The following is a 22868-nucleotide window of genomic DNA, read 5'->3' as shown; positions in this document are numbered from 1 at the left end:
TTACGTACAAACCAGAAAACAAATCTAATGTATTTTGAAATTTGTTCTTGAAAACCATTCAAAAAATAAAGGTATGGAGTCAATTGTCAAATAGATGCAAAGTCTTGATATATTGATTTACCAGTGCTATTTGGGCTACATGATTAATAAACAAATATAATCTTAAGTGTCAAAGGCAGGACAAATCATTAGCTATTACTGATTATAAAATCTGAGCAAGATCTTCCTATATATGAACATTTTGACTATAAACAAAAATCACTTTTCTTCTCTAGTGTATTTTTAATAAAAAAAAAATATAATTGCTTTTGTTAGTATATTTTCCCCTACATGCCTTGGGTAATGATCTCTGAATTTACCCTGGAAGCAAAAGAGTTAATATAACCTAAAGAGTATATTCATTTTAAAGCTGCCCAATAAAAATTAGATATTAAAAATATGTATAAATATATTAAAATAGATACATATAAACAGAACAGAAATAGGTACAATAATGAATTTATGCATTATATTTGATGCCACGTTACACATAAAGTCTTTAACATTGCCGATCATAATACTTGATTATATCTCATTAAAAATTCAAATTTAAAATATGATCAGCATCATTGCCACCTTGCTTTAATATAATAATATAATACCCACACTCTTTCAATATATTAGGATGGCCAAAAATTTGTTCAGGTTTCTGTATGCTATATTGGAAAAATCCAAACAAACTTTTTGGCCAGCTCAATAAATAATTCTATTGCAACACCTTGGCTATACATTATTTTGATGAGCTTTCTCTGGAGAAGGTACAATACAAATTAGTCAAAATGTTGACTTCTATTCTTTAGGTATTAACCACCCATGGGAATAAATCAAAGCTTACTAAAAATAAGTCAAAGTGCATGCCATTTATGAGATTCATTAAGTGTACTTACATGCCACTTCCAGAGATGCATTTCGACTCACTGCTTCACCAAGATAGTTCCTTGCAACACACACATAGCTTCCTTCATCCGGTTTACTTCTGCGCCCATGCACAATGCGCAAGAAGAATAAGGATCCGCTGGGCAGAAGCATCCTATGGGACCGGGGATCATCCTTGTCAGTCTCCACCCGCTCACCATCCTTGTACCACTCAATGGTGGGCGTTGGCCGGCCCTCGGCCTTACAGTTCAAAGTAGTGGGCTCTCCCTTAGAGACAATGACATCGGAAGGGTGCTCCACGATCCTTGGGGGAAAGTCTTCCTGGCGAAGACGAGATCCTACAAAACGGGACAAAATGAAGACAAGCATTAATATTTCCTTATCTATAGCTTTTGTTTCACTTGGGTTCACATGGATGAAATTAAACTATTCAATCATTCAAAATGCACTTACTACCATTTTATTTATGTTTCAGTCTTTTGTTCTTTATGCATCTCGTAAGTCACCCCAAGTTCCTTGTGGAACAAGACAATATAGCAATAAATTAATATTTCAATTCTGATGAGTTAGGTTTAACATGTTCCATGAGTCATTTCAAACAAAAGTAAAGACAGCATGAAATTTTCTTTTGGAACCAGTAAAATGGAAAGGATACTAAGATGAGTCACGTTAATTTCCTGTCCTCAAAGGGCTTACTATTTACTAAAAGAGAAAGTCAAGTGGGCAAGTACCTAGAATACACATATATAAACCACTTATCACGCTGGCATTGTGCTATGAGAACTAACACAATAAAAGACTGGAACATTATATACAAACAGTAACTAACTGCATTCAAGAGATGAGGAAGAAATTTACCAACATAAATTTCCCACAACTGTGGAAGAAGTAAGCAGCAGAGCCAGGATTTGACCCTAGGTATCTCTGACTGAGGAACTCAAGTTAAATCACTATGCTGAAAGAAGTGTTGCATGGCAGTCCAAGAAATGCATTATAGGAAAAGATCTGGAAAAGTAATCTCAACTTTAACTAGAGCATAGTAAGAGGTTTCCTCCCAAAAAAGGTAGCATTTAAATTGGGTTGTAAAGACAACCCACAGGATGGGAGAAAATATGTACAAATGAAGCAACTGACAAGGGATTAATCTCTACAATATACAAATAGTTCAAGTAGCTCAGCATCAAAACACAATTGTGACTCTATGGACTGTAGACCGCCAGGCTCCTCCATCCATGGGATTTTCCAGGCAAGAAGACTGGAAAAGTTTGCCATTTCCTTCTCCAGAAAAATGGGCAGACCCTACACAGACATTTTTCCAAAGAAGATATACAGATGGCCAATAAATACATGAAAAGCTACTCAACATCACTATTTATTAGAGAAATGCAAATCAAGATTACAATGAGATATCACCTCACATCAATCAGAATGGCTATCATCAAAATACCTACAAATGATAAATGCTGAAGTGGGTGTGGAGAAAAGGGAAACCTCTTACACAGATGGTGGGAATGTAAATTGTTACAGCCACTGTGGAGAAGTATGAATGTTCCTCCAAAACGAAAAGCAGAACTACTGTATGACCCGGCAATTCCATGCCTAGACATATACCCAGAGAAAACATTAATTTAAAAATATACATGCACCACAATGTTCATTCCAACACTATGTACAATAGCCAGGACACGGAAGCAACCTAAATGTCCATCAGCAGAGGAATGGATAAAGAAGATATGGCACATATACACAAAGGAATATTACTCAGTCATAAAAAAGAATGAAACTGTGTCACTGGCAGAGAAGTGGATGGACCTACAGACTGTCATACAGAGTGAAGTCAGAAAGAGAAAGACAAATATCATATATTAACACATACATGTGGAATTTAGAAAAATGGTACAGATGATCTTATTTGAAAAGCAGAAAGAGAGACAAAGATGTACAAAACAAACACATGAATACCAAGAGGGAAAGGGCGGGGTTCAACTGGGAGATTGGAATTGACATAGATAAACTACTATGAATAAAACAGATTACTAACAAGAACCTACTGTATAGCATAGGGAACTCTAATTGGTATTCTGTGGTGACCTAAACAGAAAGGAAATCCAAAAAAGAGGGGATATATGTATATGTATACATGACTCACTTTGCTGTATAGCAGAAACTGACATACCAGTGTAAAGCAGCTATACTCCAATAAAAATACTAAAAATAAAAAGTAAATTGGGTTGTGAAGAATGAAAATAGTATGTCAACAGAAGGAGAAAAACATTCACACGGAAGAAACAGCATGAGCAAAAAGACACAGAAATGATAGTACATGTATAATATATTTCATAATCAGAGAGGAAGTTAACGTGGAAGGTGAGGGTGAAAGGCGGTCGTATGGCCAAAGACAACAGGGCTTAAAATAACATGATATGGAATGCGACTTTCATTCTATATGGCTCACTGATTTCTAGGAGGCGGTGACATGACCAACTGTGTATTAGAAAGATTCTCTATTAGGGAGGCAAAAAGACAGGGGAGTTACCTCAATATCCCAGAGAACAATAAAAAAGAACCTGACATTTAGAAACAACACTTAATGTTGAAAAAAGGAGGAAAATACAAGGTACGTCATAAAATAAACACAGAATTTGGTATTCCATATGGTAAGAGTGGCAGGTACCAACATCCTTCCTTTGCCTACAGTGAAAGCAGGACCATTAAAAGAAGAAATACAAAGAGAAGGACCCATTTGGCATTTTAAGACAAAAATTTTGCATAAAGTGTTGTTTTGAATATTTTAATTTATAAAGTGTCAAAAGTCATTATTTGTGGAAAGTTTCCACCAGCTGCTGCACCATCAGCTGCTGCAAATAATTCTAAAGGAAATGCTAAGACAAATCTGTCTGGAGATGTAATGACCATCTAGATACAAGCTGGTGCACTGGGACGACCCAGAGGGATGGTATGGGGAGGGAGGAGGGAGGAGGGTTCAGGATGGGGAACACATGTATACCTGTGGCAGATTCATTTTGATATATGGCAAAACCAATACAATATTGTAAAGTTAAATAAAATAAAATTAAAAAAATAAATAAAAGTTCTTACAATTTTCAAACCAATCATCTAATATTAGCATATTTCTTCTCAATAAACAAAAGTAATATTTACTCATCAATGTTTTTCCAGTTTACTTTCAATATTAATTTGAAATTCGTATTTTAATTTAATAAAGGGAATTTAATTTGGTAGTGAATGAACTTTTCCATTTCTGAAAAGGATTAACTTTCAAAGGTTGCTGATGACCATTTGTTGTCTCATCAGATTCTAGAAGGAACTTACACAGTACAGCTACTAGGTATTTAAAGCAAGAGTAATTTACAGTGCACAGGACAAAATTAAAAGAAAAAAAAAAAAAAAAAACAGAGACTCCAAGCATTTAAAAACGGACAGGGACTCACATCCTGAATCACAATAATAAAGAAGGTTATATACTATAAGCACTAAGGCCCTAAGGGCTTGCCAGGTGGTGCTGGTGGTAAAGAACCAGCCTGCCAATTGCAAGAGAACCTGCATCTCCATGTTTTAGACTGCTAATTTACTGCATCTCATAGTTCACTGCCTTATTAGGTAGTTGTCATGGACAAGGTCTGAACAGGACTTGAAACATACTAACACATTAAATTAAGTACAAGAGAATAGACTAATAAGGAAATTAAAGGCAAAACATCTAAAGAACTTAGCAATAGAATTTCGAATCCAGCATGCCCAGTAAGCTCTCAGAGAATTTTACTCACTTGTTACTATAACATATGTAAATTATTCTAGGGCTGTCACATTTAGGTATGATTCTAGTAACTTCACTGCTATAAAAAATTCAAAATCTATATGTAAGAGTTGAAATTATCAAACAATGGAAAGAAATTATAGGAGAAAATTTTTTATGACTTGCGTTTGTCAAAACCTTCTTGAATATGACACAAAAATCGTATGAAACAAAAATATCTGTCCTTGAAAAAACGATTTGAAAAAGGAAAAACAACCCCCAGAATCAAAAGTTTGCAAATCATATACCTGATAGAAGACTTATATCTAGAATATATAAAGAGCTCTTACAACTCAATAAAAGTGTAAATAACCAAATTTTTAAGTGGACAAAGAATTTGAAAAGACATTCATCCCAAAATGTAGACAAAAGGCCAATAAGTACATGAAAAGATGCTCAACATCATATGTGTCAAATGCAAATCAAAACCATGAGACACACTTCACATCCACTAGGATGGCAATAATCCAAAAAATGTAAAATGAAAAGTAGTGTCTGGAATGTTGAAAAAATCAGTGTCTGATATATTGCTGGTGGGAATGCAAAATGATTCAGCAACTTTGAAAAATGATCCGGAGTTCCTCAGAAAGTTTTGGAATTAACCTATGACCCAGCAATACCACTGCCTGGCCCATAACCCAAGAGAAATGAAACCTTATGTCCACACAAAAACCTGTGTATGACTGTACTGTAACATTCATAGCAGCATTATTCATAATAATTTTTTTAAAAATGGAAAGAACCCAATGTCCCTTAAAAGATGAGTGGATAAATAAATGTTACATATCCACATAATGGAATGTTATTCAACAGTAAAAATGATCAAACTGATCAACACTGATAAACACTTTAACATAAGTGAACCCTGAAAATATTATGCTAAGTGAAAGAAGCTGGTCACAAAATGATTCCACTTACAAAAATGCCCAGAATAGTTAAATTCGTAGAAATAAAATGGTTTGTGGTTGTCTAGGGTAGGAAATAGGGACAAGAGGTGAAGGGGGACTGGAGAATCTTTGGGGAGTGATGAAAATATTCTAAAATTGATAACGGTGATGGATGGAAAGCTCCATGAAAATAATAAAAACTATTATATGCTTTAAATGAGTAAAGTATGTATGGATAGTATCTCAATAAAGTAGTTCTTGAAAGTCATACATAAAGGCACTGTGAGAAAATTTAATACAAGGCACTGTAACAATTCAGGTTCACTCTGACCAACAATTGGGTTATTTTCCTCATTTACAGTTTTACGTTTTAAATGTAATCACCAGGGAGCAATAACAAATAGGGCATAAAATAAAAGGTCTTACAAGTCAGATAGGTGGTTGATAGACATGTAAGTAGGTAGATAGGTAAGTAGACAGAATTGGAAATATGCAAACACATTGTTGTGCTTTAGTCACTCAGTTGAGACCTGATTCTTTTGTGACCCCATGGACTGCAGCCCACCAGGCTCCTCTGTCCATGGGATTTTCAGGAAAGAATACTGTGGGTTGCATTTCCTTCTCCAGGATATCTTCCCAACCCAAGGATCTAAACCTGCATTTCCTGCATTGTCAGACTGTTTACTGCTGGGAGCCGGCATATTGCATATTGAGTGAGGATCTGGAATAGCTCAACTGGAATTCTATCACTGCCGGGAGCCAGCGTGAGGCACTCCGCCCATGACAAAGGTCATGAGGAAGGAGGCTCGGCATACGCAAAGGCGGGATCGAGCCTCAGGAGTCCCCCTGGAAATTCTCGAGCATCTACCCCCAAAACCAGAGTCTGCCTACTTTCTGCTTTGTGCTTTCACCTACACCTCTGACTTTACGGGGGGCTGTCTCCCACTACCTCTCTCTGAAAAAAGAGTTAGCTTACAGCTCCAGTTAATAATTCTTGGATGTGACAGTGTTTCAACCTACAAACTCCTTTGGAAATCCTCTAGCCTGCCTGAATGGGTTTTTCCGGCCACATGTGATTGTTCAGAGCCTCCCAACTGTGAGAGGCAGGAGATGTTCTAAACTGCCTAAACACAGATTCCTTTGAGTAGTTAAAAGATTGATTAGAAATTGTATTGGTGAAGGGTTTTTCACTTGTTGGGCCAATGTTTGCTGCTAAGTCTCCATACTCCTTACCTACTGTGTCCTTGGCAGTGTATTGATTGATATAATGGGTGTATAGAAATGTAAAATGCAGCTTTGTCCATTGCTTTTTGGAAGGCTGGTGCCTGACTTTGGAATAATCACCTTTAGAAAAAAATAAGTTTCTTAAAATGTTAACAGGCCTCCGGGCCAGAAGATGATGTCAATCACCTGAACTTTTGCATATGATAAGTTTGAAAGCCTGGCTTAGATTAGAACCAGGAACTGCTGTCCTTGCATGACTCCACCCCTTCCCCCATTATCCTCTATGCATAACTTAAGGTATAAAAACTACTTTGGAAAATAAACTGCGGGCCTTGTTCACTGAAACTTGATCTCCCCATGTCACTCTCTCTCCCAAATTCCAGCTGAGTGTCCATCTGGAGCGCGGATGTCCTCTGCGACCATTTATTTGTCTGGGCTTCTAAGACCCACTCGAGAAGGTGTCTAAGGTGGGGCACCTTCCGCTATTCGAGAGGGCGCCTGTGGCCTCCGTGGTCAGAGCTAACCTGGTGTCACGGGTTATATTGATTTTCCGCGTAAACCAAGCCACTCAGCTTCTTTTCTCTACTGAATTTTCTTACTGAGCTATCCTTATTTCAGCCGCTTTTCTCCACTGAATTTCTTCACTGAGCTATCCTTATTCTATTACTCTTTATATCTTTGATGAATAAATAATTAAATAGGTCGCCGACGCCGTCCCTGCTTCGAATACCCTGGATCAGCCGGGGCTGGACCCCGGCAGTTTACCACTGAGCATCCAGGGAAGCCCATGCAAAAACACAGTTTCAATGTAAATTTTAAGATGTTATTAAAAGTGAGGGAATTAATTTTGAACTCTCTTAAATTCAGACATTACACAACCTTAGAAGTGACCTGTAAGATGAATAAGCCTTTGATAGGTCTGGGAATTCTTTTGAAATTGTGCATAAAAACGGGTATTTTTTTGTGGGCAGGAGGGAGAGGTGGCTAGTGGGACAACAACATTCAATAAATTTTCAGAGGTCTGAGGCTTTAAAATTACGAAGAATCACTAAACTACTATGACCAAAACAACCCCATTGTTTGTTTAAAATACAAAAACAAAAATAGCTGAGTTGTCAGCTAGTCAGTTCAGTTCAGTTCAGTTCAGTCACTCAGTCGTGTCCAACTCTCCGACCCCATGAATCGCAGCACGCCAGGCCTCCCTGTCCATCACCAGCTCCCGGAGTTCACTCAGACTCAAGTCCGTTAAGTCAGTGACGCTAGTCACTGGGGATTGAAAACTGAACAGTAGAGGGGGCTGTTCATTACATGAAATGCTATTAGCCTCTAAAGCTTTGATATTCAAGAGGACATCAGAAACACAGGATCCCCAGCCTAATCCCAGACCCAGAGCATCAGAATCTACATTTTAAAGATTCCCTGGCAATGCATATGTGCAAAGTTCGAGAAGCACTGCTCTAAACAGTTTTCATGTGATCTTGAGCTAAAGCTTAACATGCTTTACCTGTTGCTTAAAAAAAAAAAAAAAGTGGAGGAGGAACAAAGAAAAAAGCAGAAGGTGAAGGAAGAAAGAGACCATGTATTGTCTACAAAGCTTGAAATATTGAGATCTGACTGCAGAAAAAGCTTACCAATCCTGCTCTAGAGCACCTGTTTACTAATTTCCAAAAATAACTTTGGTTTATTTTTTATACCGGACCATAGAACTTTCTTCTCCAGATTTCACATGAAAAAAAATATACTTCAACAGAGGAAAAAAACACTTTGCTCATATCATGGGAAATATTCAGGATCTCTATTGGTCAGACAGCTAAGCACTGCATCAGAATAACTATCTGCAATTCTAACTTTGCTTGCAGTTAAAGCACGTCTGAACATCATTTTAGATCTCAGTTATGAATTGTGCAATAAAATAGCCAAGTTTTAATTTGTATTCAACAGTTCTTAACTATTATAAAGACATAGAAAATGAGTCACAGGGCACTATAGGTGAATGTTCAAATGTTTATTTTTACCGTATAAGCAAGCAAGCTATACAATAGTGAAGTGACTTGTCCATAACTGAATAGCTGATAGAGGCAGCATTAGAACTCCAGGCCTTTCATCTAAAATGTATTAGGCTTTTGAAAATGCTAAAGTTTAAGTGAAGCATGCACATGACAATGTGACTAATTGCGAAACCCCTTCCGAAACTCATTTTAATAAAATGAGTCAAATAAATGACTCTAGTGGCAATATAAGGACTTCCCAGGTGGTGCAGTGGTAAAAAATCCACCTACCAATGCAGAAAATGTGGGTTCAATCCCTGCGTTGGGAAGATCCCCTGGAGAAGGAAATGGCAACCCATTCCAGTGTTCTTGCCTGGGAAATTCCACAGAAGGAGGAGCCTGGTGGGCTGCAGTCCATGAGGCTGCAAAGAGTCCAACACAACTGAGCAACTGAGCATGAGCACAGTGGCAATACAGCCAGAGACGATTTTGTTTTTTCAAAGCGTGATTTTCAGACTATCAGCATCAAAATCACCTGGGATATTTCTTTAAAATGGAGATTCTTGGTCTCTACAAGTGGAAGGGTCTGAGAAGCTGCAGTTATAGCATGCCTACTAGGAGAAGTGCATGCACTTAGACCTGGCTAGATGCAAGCACTCCACAGAAACATCAAATTAGTAAACTGAACAAACATATATCTTTGAATAGTCTTCTAAGCACCCAAATTTACATAATGGATTATTTCTGCTTCTCAGAGACTCTCAAACAATCATTTTGCAATGATTTTAGTAAAATATTTAGTAAAAAAAAATAAATTTAATAGTTTATTAGCACTTTAAACTTTGAAGAATTAGAGGTGAAGTAAAAAATCATTAATTCATGAATATATTTCAAATTAATTTTATTTAGTAAAAAACCACTCATTTGCAGTGAGTGCTATAGAACTATGTCTTCAGAATAAAATAAAGGAGGACAAAGCACTTAGAATACTTTTGATTCCATTTCTTGTATTTGAAAGTAAACTGCTTCTGCCTCCTTATTCAATTGGAAAATATTATTTCTTGGCTCTAAGCTTTACTTTTCATTCATATATTCAATAGTTATATCTAGTTAAGCAACACTTTTCAAACTTCTCCGAATTTTCCCTCCAATAAAATTTCTGCGCAGTGGCTATTTTTCTTACATATATTATAATGCGTGGCAACTGTGCCTCAGATGGTATCAAGAATTCTCCTGCAATGCAGGAGAACCGGGTTTGATCCATTGGTTGAGAAGATCCCCTGGAGAAGGAAATGGCTACCCACTCCAGTATCCTTGCCTGGAGTATCCCACGGACAGAAGAGCTTGGTGGGCTAGAGTCCATGGGGTCTCAAAAAGTCAGACATGACTGAGTGACTAACATTTTTACTTGCATAAAAATATGTTTTAACAAACTATTTTTTAAAAAATAGTAAAATAAGGTGACAAGATTTTTCTATGATTATTCCAGTTCTGCATGTGACCAGAGATACTTCCTGAAGGTATCCCCCCACCAGTTTGAAAGGTACACAGTACAACATGGAAAAGTGAAGCTTGGATGACCCATTACTAAAAAAGAGGTGGTGTGGTAAGATTAAAGGAATGGATTGCTGCTGCTGCTGCTAAGTCGCTTCAGTCGTGTCTGACTCTGTGTGACCCCATAGACGGCAGCCCACCAGGTTCCCCCGTCCCTGGGATTCTCCAGGCAAGAACACTGGAGTGGGTTGCCATTTCCTTCTCCAATGCATGAAAGTGAAAAGGGAAAGTGAAGACGCTCAGTCGTGTCCGAATCCTAGCGACCCCATAGACTGCAGCCTACCAGGCTCCTCCATCCATGGGATTTTCCAGGCAAGGGTACTGGAGTGGGGTGCCATTGCCTTCTCCAAAAGGAATGGATTATTGACAGGCAAATATTTATGCCTCACTTTTACACGATACAAATCAGATGACCAAAGACTCACGATTTGGTTTAGATGATTAAAAGAAATCACACATACAGATGTAGTAAGCATCCAGTATATCTTCTATTTCTCTTCTATAAACTAGTACAGATGTTCTTTCAAAACATGACTCTTAAAATGAATCACATTGACAAGTATCTCTTTTCTGAGGTCACTCTTATGGTAATTTTTTCTGCATGGTAAATTTTAGCTAGACCAGGCTGATCACTTTACACTAGATTTCAAAAGGATTAAAGCTGTTACTGGTTTCCATTTTACCAAAATAAACCCTATTCAAAATTTCCTCCACAGAAAGAAACATATCTCAGTACCATTACTAATGCTATCCACATTGATCAGTGAGCTAATCAAGTCTGTACTTAGAACTTTACTGTCCTTGAATTTTTCCTGATGATAAAGTTCCAGTGTACTTCCTTTGTGAGAGAGGGGAAATACAAAAGGGATATAAAAAACTCTTTTTCCTATGATGTGATAAGATGTGGTGAGAAAGCTTATGTTTGGAAAACACAAAGGCTGTTTTATGCATTCGAACCTTATTAAGACTCTCTCAGGAGATGATCTAATTTGGCAATGAACTAAAGACATAAAATTCTTGTTTCTTCTGGAAACACAGCAGTGCTTTTTTTTTGTTGTTTTTTTTTAAAGTTTAAACTAGAAAAGATATCAAAATTAAATTGAGACTGATAAATACTACTTATTACAAAAATTCTAAATGGCTTTTAATGTCATAAAACTAAAGGGCCAAGGGTATGAAAGGGAATTGACAAAGACTGAAGACAATTTAATCTCAAACTTGGCAGCCTTAACCCTGAAAGTTTCAGTTGTACAGTACGGCATCTAGTATCATCCCCACATACCCCATCTTCTAGGTTCAACTAGGTGAAACCCTGAGCTACCAGAGACCCTCTTGTCTAAAACCCCATTTTATAGTTGAGAAGGAGGGAAAAAATACAGAAACAATAATCGAAGTTTCTTTCCCCAAACCTGAGACTAGAATACTTTGCCTTAGCTGTCAGTCCATGCTTTGTATTTCTTCTCTATCACTCCTCCTTCTTCCATATTTTGCATAAATCTAAAATAGAAAGTCTATAATGAAATATCACCTCATACCAGTGAGAATGGCCATGATCAAAAAATCTACAAACAAGAAATGCTGGAGAGGATGTGGAAAAAAGGGAACCCTCTTGCACTGTTGGTGAAGATGTAAATTGATACAGCCACTATGGCAAACTGGATGGAGATTCCTTAAAAACTAGGAATAAAACTATCTTCAGTTCAGTTCAGTTCAGTTCAGTTGCTCAGTCATGTCCAACTCTTTGCGACCCCATGAATCACAGCACGCCAGGCCTCCCTGTCCATCACCAACTCCCGGAGTTCACTCAAACTCACATCCATCGAGTCGGTGATGCCATCCAGCCATCTCATCCTCTGTCGTCCCCTTCTCCTCCTGCCCCCAATCCCTCCCAGCAAAGGAGTCTTTTCCAATGAGTCAACTCTTCGCATGAGGTGGCCAAAGTACTGGAGTTTCAGCTTTAGCATCAGTCCTTCCAATGAACACCCAGGGCTGATCTCCTTCAGAATGGACTGGTTGGATCTCCTTCCAGTCCAAGGTACTCTCGAGAGTCTTCTCTAACACCACAGTTCAAAAGCATCAATTCTTCGGTGCTCAGCTTTCTTCACAGTCCAACTCTCACATCCATACATGACCACAGGAAAAACCATAGCCTTGACTAGACTGACCTTTGTTGGCAAAGTAATGTCTCTGCTTTTGAATATGCTATCTAGGTTGGTCATAACTCTCCTTCCAAGGAGTAAGCGTCTTTTAATTTCATGGCTGCAGTCACCATCTGCAGTGATTTTGGAGCCCAGAAAAATAAAGTCAGCCACTGTTTCCACTGTTTCCCCATCTTTTTCCCATGAAGTGATGGGACCAGATGCCATGATCTTCATTTTCTGAATGTTGAGCTTTAAGCCAACTTTTTCACTCTCCTCTTTCACTTTCATCAAGAGGCTTTTGAGTTCCTCTTCACTTTCTGCCATAAGGGTGGTGTCATCTGCATATCTAAGGTTATTGATATTTCTCCCGGCAATCTTAATTCCAGCTTGTGCTTCTTCCAGCCCAGGGTTTCTCATGATGTACTTACTCTGCATAAAGTTAAATAAGCAGGGTGACAGTATACAGCCTTGACATACTCCTTTTCCTATTTGGAACCAGTCTGTTGTTCCATGTCCAGTTTAACTGTTGCTTCCTGATGTGCATATAGGGTTCTCAAGAGTATGACCCATCAATCCCCCTACTGGGCATAAACCCTGTGAAAACCATAACTCAAAAAGACAAACATACCCCAGTGTTCACTGCAGCACTATTTACAACAGCCAGGACATGGAAGCAATCAAAATGCCTATAGACAGATAAATAGATAAAGAAGATATGATACATACAAACAACGGAAAATTACTCAGTCATAAAAAATAATGAATTTGAGTCAGTGGAACTGAGGTGGATGAACCTAGAACCTGTTACAGAGTAAAGTAAGTCAGAAAGAGAAAAAAAAAAATACTGCATATAACACATATATACGGAATCTAGAAAAATGGTACCAGTGATCCAATTTGCAGGGCAGGAATAGAGACAAAGACAAACAGAACAGACTTGACACAGCAGGGGAAGGAGAGGATGGGACAAATGGAGAGCGTAGCATTGAAAATATACATTACCGTATATAAAACAAACAGCTAGTAGAAGTTGCTGTAGAACACAGGGAGCTCAATGCAGTGCTGGGTGACAACCTAGAGAGGTGGGGTAGGGGGAGGGCGGGAGGGAGGCTCAAGAGGGAGAGGCTATATGTACACTCAAGGCTGATTCATGGTGTTGTATGGCAGGAACCAACAACATTGTAAAGCAATTATCCTCCAATTAAAAAGAAATTTTAAAAAATAGAAAAAGATATAAAAGTCTAAAATAAAAAGTCTCAGCATTTCCCTGATGGTCTAGTGGCTAAGACTCCATGCTCCCAATGCAGGGGACCTGGGTTCCATCCCTGGTTAGGGAACTAGTTCCCACATTCCACAACTAAAGATTCCATATGCCACAACTAAAACCCAGCATGGCCAAATAAATAAATTTTTTTTTAATAAACTAAAGTCTTAAGTACTAGATTTCTGTTATTGGGTTTTTTTTATTTGTTTTACTTTGCTTCACTTTTTTTTTCCTTGCCCTTGTGTCATTAGGGATGTGACCTTAAGCAAGTTACCTAAATTTCCTTATGGTACCATTTCTAACCCCAAAACTGAGGCAACTAGAAGAGGAAATTGCGACAAGTTCATTGTTTTATAACAGGATTACACTCTTTATGGCTGTCACATCATAATGGACATACCCATAAGAAAAGATAATAGGTAGCAATTTAAATTTACTACCACAGAGGACATTTTTAAAGATACACACTACAGATTAATGTTCACACTTTTAATATAAGTAGAGATTGGAAAGGTTTGCCTGTCATAGGTGTTATGTCCACTATCAAAAAGCAATGGGTGTCAAAATGCTTTCTTAGAGCACCCTCCAAAGGTTATCAATAATTTAAAAGCTTATGTTTAAAAAGCAGTTCATGTAACATCTGGCATTTCCTCTTAAAGTTCTGTTAAATTTATTTACATAGCCAATAAATACACAGTGCTATAAATCATTTAAACCAAAGACCAACTGGCAAAGCATAGATACTTATCTTATAAGTAAACTGCCCATCAATTATTTATAATAGAAACTTAGTCAAAGATATTTAAAATCTCCTTCCTTATTCAGTGTGAATATTTGCTACTTCAGGATAAGGTAACTAAGGCTGACTTCATAAAACGTTTTCTCTGAATTTCACAATTGTATTTCAGGTTTTTCTGTGTTCGTAGAAGAGATTACTGAAAATATTAAAAGTGGAACACGTATTCCCTCTTCTTTACCGCCTCATGTTATTCAGTGTCTTAATTACAAAGGTTTTAATTTCTCATTGTAATATTTCATTTATCTGGCTGCCTACATCCAATGCACTGAGCCACTGACCTCTTGTGAGCAGGTGGGCCCAAATGACTGAACACCAGAGGGAAGGCAGGACTAGTTTGGGTAAATTAGAAACAAAAGCAGAAAGCAATCAAAAGCAGAGGTTAAATACATGAGAATACCTATATAAAATTGAAGAGAAATTTTGAAACCACAAGTCTCTAAGTTTCCAGTAAGCTTATAGTAATGATTTCCTCCTGAGAAATAAAAAATAATAATTTCCTACTTTATAAATTCATTTTCCAACAATTCAGTGAGGAGATAACACATTAACCTGGACATTCATCCAAAACTATTTCAAATCAATCTGTTATGTCTTCCCATGGTTGAAGGCATTCTTTCAAGAGTGATTTGCCATCAAATCAGAGGTTTCCATGGGTTATGCAGATTTGCCTTATAGTGATAAAAACAATATTTCAGAAAGATATCTTTGAAATTTAGCTTCTTACTGTCATATTTATAATATTTTCATGTGGTTTAAAATTGCATTTGGCTTTACAAAAGATGATGCAATGAAACAGTCTCCAACCTCATTGAACTGTTTAAAAATGTTTAATTTTCTAAAGACCATTGGTATTTATCTGGTGCAGACCATGAATGGGTTTCCAGAAAAAGACATTCTACTTACATAAACTCCTAATAGGCTGATAACATTCTGGCCTTCTATTTCCTAAGCACTTATATTCTGAAAATTCGGTAGCAGTCACATTCATCTCAGCAAATGCAGAGCCAAAGGTCCCAGCGTCACTGCCACGAACACCATTCCTACCAGCTCTGATATTTTTACACCTGTGCAAAGCTTTGCTAAATATTTAGTTTCTGATAAATTTCTCTAAAACTCGACATAGTTTCCTCATATCTGAACTATTTTATTTTAAAGTTAAATTGAGATTCAATAACCATTGTGAAAAATGTAAAGTTCATTTACTCGATAGTTTACTAAGGATTTTTAAACAGATTAGAGAATGCTAATACAATCCAGAAATTTTCTTTAAAGAATAATGCTTATGTGTAAATCATTACCCCCAAAATTACAACTGTCGTAATACATAATATCATATATATTAGCTGTATCATCTCAAAATCATATTCACAATGATTAATTTTAGACTTGTTCACTTCTAATTGCCATCTGACTACCGAAGAAGTTGTCCTAACATATGAATCTCCTTGTACTACACCATTATCTTTTTAAAATATGGTTCTTAAAACATGGATTACCTTATGTGGAATAGAAGTAAAATATGGAACAGAGGATGGCACCTCAGATATTGGGAGCAAAATTTTGTTTGCATGTATATATGTGTTTAAAAAATAATAAAGCATAACTTCAACAATTAACATAGATTCTCTGTCTGTAAAAGGAGTCTAACTTGCATTGTTCTTGTCCAAAGGCAAGGCAGGTGTATAAAACCAGGCAAGTTTCTTACCCTCTGCACACCTTGGTTTCCTTGTCTATGAAACACTGCAGTACCGACCTAATTTTGTTCTGAACACTACGTGAGATTTCTCAATGTGCTGAGCACACAGTAAGCACTCAGTGAATGTTCACTAATATTAATATTACTATAATGTATACTAGTTTTATTAGATAATGTCTATCACTATATTCACAGGAATCTGTGACCCCACAAAGCCAAAGACTACCATCTACAAGACAAATACAAGAGTAAGTCATTTTTTATGCAATAGTAAGTCATTCAAAAAACAACTTCAGCTTCTGCTTATCTCTCTATTATGATTTTTCTACTACTGCCTGTTATTACCCACAAATCAAATTGAAGTGAAAGTCGCTCAGTCATATCTGACTGTTTGCAACCCCATGGACTATACAGTCCATGGAATTCTCCAGGCCAGAATACTGAAGTGGGTAGCCTTTCCCTTCTCCAGAGGATCTTCCCAATCTAGGGATTGAACTCAGGTCTCCCACATTACAGGCAGATTCTTTAACAGCTGAGCCATAGGGAAGCCCAAGAATACTGGAGTGAGATGCCCAAGAATACTGGAGTGGGTAGTCTATCCCTTCTCCAGCGAATCTTCCCAACCCAGTAATCAAACTGGGGTGTCCTGCATTACAGGCAGACTCTTCACCAATTGAGCTATCAGGGAAAAGAAATGCAGAGTAATTTGTAAACCATGCAAGGTCAAAGGTCAATCAAATCAAAGATGATGCTGAATAATATACCTTACCACATTTTAAGGCAATGGCACCCCACTCCAGTACTCTTGCCTGGAAAATCCCATGGACGGAGGAGCCTGGAAGGCTGCAGTCCGTGGGGTCGCTGAGGGTTGGACACGACTGAGCGACTTCACTTTCACTTTCACTATATGTTTTCAACAACTCTGCATCTTATTTGTCACATACTTTATAAAGCTCCAAAGATGAAAATATTAGGTGCCCAATCAATATTTTATATGAATGCATGACTATATCACTTTAGCCATTCTATCACTGGAGCTATAGGTAGCTAGATTTTGATAGAAAAACTCCATAACAACTAAAGACTGCTTCTACTCTGTTTCATGACAAATTGGATGAGGGGTACTTTAGTACAGGCATCACTGTCTAGGCATGCTGAAGAAATTACCTGTAAATTATATTCATTGGAACTTAATTAAATATCAATATTTAACAATTCTTTATGTCTCTCTATTTTATTGAAATAGGTTACACCAATACTGATAACTCTTCTTAATGTTAATCTTCAAACCATTACGTGATTATTACATGGGAAGAATCTATCTTTTGGCTACTTTTCCATTATAAATTTAATAAGAAATAAGGATTATCAAAAGCATGTTTTGAGGAAACAACACATGATCTAAATTAAATGACAAACAGAAGTATTATCAGAACACTATCTTGAAATTAACCTTTGCCTAGTTTAAGGGCTTCCCTGGTGGCTCAAACAGTAAAGAATCTGTCTGCAATGTGGGAGACCTCGGTTCAATCCCTAGGTTGGGAAGATACCCTGGAGAAAGGAACGGCTACCTGCTCCAGTATTCTGGCCCCGAAAATTCCATGGACTATAAAGTCGATGGGGTTGCAAAGAGTTGCAGAGTGGGACACAACTGAGCGACTTTCACACACACACTTAGTGTAAAACAGTGGTGATAACAAAACCATTTTCCCCCTTTTAAAGCAACATATGTCTTTCTTGAAGTCTCTAGATTACAATTTTCATGACATTGTGTACCATTAAAATAAGGGCAAGGCCTCTTGCAATTAAAAAGGAAAAAAAGTCAAAGATTAAAGATTGTTTCTTGCATAGTGGGAACAGCCATATTGTATTAAGTTTTTCTTACTGCCACATATTGGCATGTTGGAATTTTTCTTTCTGAAGCCAGTACCTTGAAGAGTAAAAGAGGTCTGTAAAGGTATCTGTCCTTTATTGTGCCCATCTTTGCATGAAATGTTCCCTTGGTATCTCTAATTTTCTTGAAGAGATCTCTAGTCTTTGCCATTCTGTTGTTTTGCTATATTTCTTTGCATTGATCGCTGAGGAAGGCTTTCTTATCTCTCCTTGCTACTCTGTAGAACTCTGCATTCAAATGGGTATATCTTTCCTTTTCTCCTTTGTTTTTCGCTTCCCTTCTTTTCACAGCTATTGGTAAGGCCTTCTCAGATGGCCATTTTGCTTTTTTACATTTCTTTTTCTTGGGGATGGTCTTGATTCCTGTCTCCTGTACAGTGTCACAAACCTCCATCCATAGTTCATCAGGCACTCTATCAGATTTAGTCCCTTAAATCTATTTCTCACTTCCAGTGTATAGTCATAAGGGATTTGATTTAGGTCATACCTGAATGGTCTAATGCTTTTCTCCACTTTCTTCAATTTCAGTCTGAATTTGGCAATAAGGAGTTGATGATCCAAGCCACAGTCAGCTCCTGGTCTTGTTTTGCTGACTGTATAGAGCTTCTCCATCTTTGGCTGCAAAGAATATAATCAATCTGATTTCGGTGTTGAGCATCTGGTGATGTCTATGTGTAGAGACTTCCCTTGTGTTGCTGGAAGAGGGTGTTTCCTATGACCAGTGCATTATCTTGGCAGAACTCTATTAGCCTTTGCCCTGCTTCATTCTGTACCCCAAGGCCAAATTTGCCTGTTACTCCAGGTGTTTCTTGACTTCCTACTTTTGCATTCCAGTCCCATATAATGAAAAGGACATCTTTCTTTGGTGTTAGTTCTAGAAGGTCTTGTAGGTCTTCATAGAATCATTCAACTTCAACTTCTTCAGCATTACTGGTAGGGGCATAAGGCTTGGATCACCGTGATATTGAATGGTTTGCCTTGGAAACGAACAGAGATGATTCTGTCATTTCTGAGATTGCATCCAAGCACTGCATTTCGGACTCTTTTGTTGACTATGATGGTACTCCATTTCTTCTAAGTGATTCCTGCCCAAAGTAGTAGATAAAATGGTCATCTGAGTTAAATTCACCCGTTCCAGTTCATTTTAGTTCACTGATTCCTAGAATGTCGATGTTCACTCTTGTCATCTCCTGCTTGACCACTTCCAATTTGCCTTGATCAATGGACCTAACATTCCAGGTTTCTAAGCAATATTGCTCTTTACAGCATTGAACCCTGCTTCCATCACCAGTCCCATTCACAACTGTGCAGAAGATATTAAGAAGATGTGGCAAGAATACACAGAAGAACTGTACAAAAAAGATCTTCATGACCCAGATAATCACAATGGTGTGATCACTCATCTAGAGCCAGACATCCTGGAATGTGAAGTCGAGTGGGCCTTAGGAAGCATCACTACGAACAAAGCTAGTGGAGGTGATGGAATCCCACTTGAGCTATCTCAAATGCTAAAAGATGATGCTGTGAAAGTGCTGCACTCAATATGCCAGCATTTGGAAAACTCAGCAGTGGCCACAGGACTGGAAAAGGTCAGTTCTCATGCCAACCCCTAAGAAAGGCAATGCCAAAGAACGCTCAAACTACCGCACAATTGCACTCATCTCACACGCTACTAAAGTAATGCTCAAAATTCTCCAGGCCAGGCTTCAGCAATACATGAACCATGAACTTTCAGATGTTCAAGCTGGTTTTAGAAAAGGCAGAGGAACCAGAGATCAAATTGCCAACATCCGCTGGATCATCGAAAAAGCAAGAGAGTTCCAGAAAAACATCTATTTCTGCTTTATTGACTATGTCAAAGCCTTGGACTGTGTGGAGCACAATAAACTGTGAAAAATTCTGAAAGAGATGGGAATACCAGACCACCTGACCTGCCTCTTGAGAAACCTGTATGCAGGTTAGGAAGCAACAGTTAGAACTGGACATGGAACAACAGACTGGTTCCAAATCAGAAAAGGAGTTTGTCAAGGCTGTATATTTGTCACCCTGTTTATTTAACTTATATGCAGAGTACATCATGAGAAACGCTGGGCTGGAGGAAGAACAAGCTGGAATCAAGATTGCTGGGAGAAATATCAATAACCTCAGATATGCAGATGACACCACCCTTATGGCAGAAAGTGAAGAAGAACTAAAGAGCCTCTTGATGAAAGTGAAAGAAGAGAGTGAAAATGTTGGCTTAAAGCTCAACATTCAGAAAACTAAGATCATGGCATCTGGTCCCATCACTTCATGGGAAATAGATGGGGAAACAGTGGAAACAGTGTCAGACTTTATGTTTCTGGGCTCCAAAATCACTGCAGATGGTGATTACAGCCATGAAATTAAAAGACAGTTGCTCCTTGTAAGAAACACTATGACAAACCTAGACAGTACATTAAAACAGCAGAGACATTGCTTTGCCAGCAAAGGTCAGTCTAGTCAAGGCTACGGTTTTCCCAGTGGTCATGTATGGATATGAGAGTTGAACTATCAAGAAGGCTGAGTGCTGAAGAATTGATGCTTTTGAACTGTGGTGTTGGAGAAGACTCTTGAGAGTCCCTTGAACTGCAAGGAGATCCAGCCAGTCCATCCTAAAGGAGATCAGTCCTGAGTGTTCATTGGAAGGACTGATGTTGAAGCTGAAACTCCAATACTTTGGCCATGTGATGCAAAGAGCTGACTCATTGGAAAAGACCGTGATGCTGGGAAAGATTGAGGGCAGGAGGAGAGGGGGATGACAGAGGATGAGATGGTTGGATGGCATCACCGACTCAATGGACATGGGTTTCGGTGGACTCCGGGAGCTGGTGATGGACAGAGAACCTGGCATGCTGTGGTTCATAGGGTCGCAAGGAGTTGGATACGACTGAATGTCTGAACTGAACTGAACTGGAAGGTATCTGAATATAACTTATACTCATTGCTTTGTCTCTGATGATCAAGCTCTGAGGGAATGAGCTTTCATAGTTCACCAAACTGAATGGAAGTGACAGTATCATATTTCTTTGGAGTTTTGCAAGAGAGGCATCTAAATTCATTTCTGAAGTGTTTACTCCACTAAAAATACCTTGGACAAGATTTTGATCCAGAATAGGTTGAAAAAGAGGCCATGCTTAATCAGTTGCAAATAACTCTCAGGCTTGGAATTAAATCTGTTTTCAAATCATTAGCATACTCTCAAAAAATTTCAAAGTTGATATTTTGTCCCTCACTGTATGCACAGCATTAAAGTAACAAACAAAAAAAATGTAAACCTAAAGTAGTCTCTCTTTAAGAAAAAATTTTGATTTAGTAAATCATAATGATTTGATATGACTTCTCTTTGTAAGGCATACAAATGGTTAAATTTAGACTGAAAACGAGAGGAGTTTTAGCCTAGCTGATAAACAATATGAGTTACCTTAATTATGAGGATACTTTTCATTTAGGAATCTACTTTCTCTTAATTTTTGTCTATTTATGCTATCTGTTGATGCCTTTTTAAAAGTGAGTTATTTAATAAAACTCTAAATTTCCTTTCAAGGGGTATCTTCTGTTGCAGAGCCAAATGACCACCAGATAACATCATTGCTGCAACAGATATACAGAGTGTGGTTTACATTTAAAAGAGTTTGTATGCATAGAGAAAAATGAGCTTGTTTTTTGCTGAATGGAGAAAAGCAGCAAATGGGAGTGCTGTAAATGTTTTAAAATGATCATTTTCTACTTGCATTATGTTCCGCAAAAATACATCAGAGACTCAGTTCCTGAGGTCTCTCAAAAAACGTCTGCAGTTCCTAGAAAACTTATGAAAAATGTTATTTTCCACTCAGTTCATTTACTTTGAAGCCTTATCAGATGAGGGATCAAATGAAACTGATCATCCCCAGGTTTTCCCAGGTTATTACCATGAGGACATGGAATTAACTCCATCCAGCCACTCTCAAAATGCAATGCTTTCCTGTCATGAGGTGAAAGGAATGGAACACAAAGTGGAACACAAAAGAGTAGAATTATTCTGGATTATATGGAAGGGAACAAAAATGCTGACAGGCAGAGGAATAAGAAAGTATAGAGTTATAGTAATTGTGAAAGACAAGAGTAACAATAGTTTAGACAACGTGGTTATTTTTTTTTTTAATGTAGGAAGTTGGTTTTACAGTCAAGTACTCAATACATCACACTCTGACAAGTTGGATTTATAAACAAGAAGCAACTGAAAATCTGGAAGAAAATGAAAGGTGTCTGAATTTTAAAAAGAGTATAATGACGTTTGCTTAATATTCAATGTAGGTATGCTACTTTCAAAAGAGGCAATAATAAGCATATTGGGGTCCTTTTTTGTAAGAGATGGACAAAATGCTGCTGACATTTAAAAAAAAAGAACGCTGTTACTGGTTACTTTTGTTATAAATTTCTATAAATACAGAGAAAAACGATCTTTGACTTACATGTAAACAATCGCACTAGAAATTTGAATTAAGTCAAATCACTTCTGTCTCAGTCATTAAGGCCTCCTAAGGTGCTATTAGTGCTCAGTCTTCTTTATAGTCCAACTCTAACATTCTTACATGTGAGATGCTTTGATGCAGATTTGATGCTTTTAAATTGTGGTGCTGGAGAAGACTCCAGAGAATCCCTTGGACAGCAAGGAGTACCAGTCAACCCT

At 37.7% G+C, this 22868-nt stretch overlaps 1 protein-coding gene across 12 annotated transcripts in view; it reads right to left on the bottom strand.

Annotated features, from left to right (window-relative positions):
• Positions 1-22868, bottom strand: part of ROBO2 (roundabout guidance receptor 2) — a 666758-nt gene that overhangs the window by 595245 nt on the left and 48645 nt on the right. For 11 of the 12 annotated variants that reach the window (XM_055567812.1, XM_055567814.1, XM_055567817.1 and 8 more), the window contains exon 2: positions 927-1253. In XM_055567812.1, coding sequence (XP_055423787.1) covers positions 927-1253 — 327 coding nt within the window. Of the gene's footprint in view, positions 1-926; positions 1254-9122; positions 9254-22868 lie in introns of all 12 variants that reach the window. The other variant, XM_055567819.1, reaches the window with a different exon arrangement.

Source organism: Bubalus kerabau, chromosome 2 (genome assembly GCF_029407905.1).
Source record: "Bubalus kerabau isolate K-KA32 ecotype Philippines breed swamp buffalo chromosome 2, PCC_UOA_SB_1v2, whole genome shotgun sequence".
NCBI classification, from domain to species: Eukaryota; Metazoa; Chordata; class Mammalia; order Artiodactyla; family Bovidae; genus Bubalus; species Bubalus kerabau.
The sequence above is the reverse complement of the archived record's forward strand: the minus strand, read 5'-3'. Positions and strand labels throughout refer to the sequence as shown.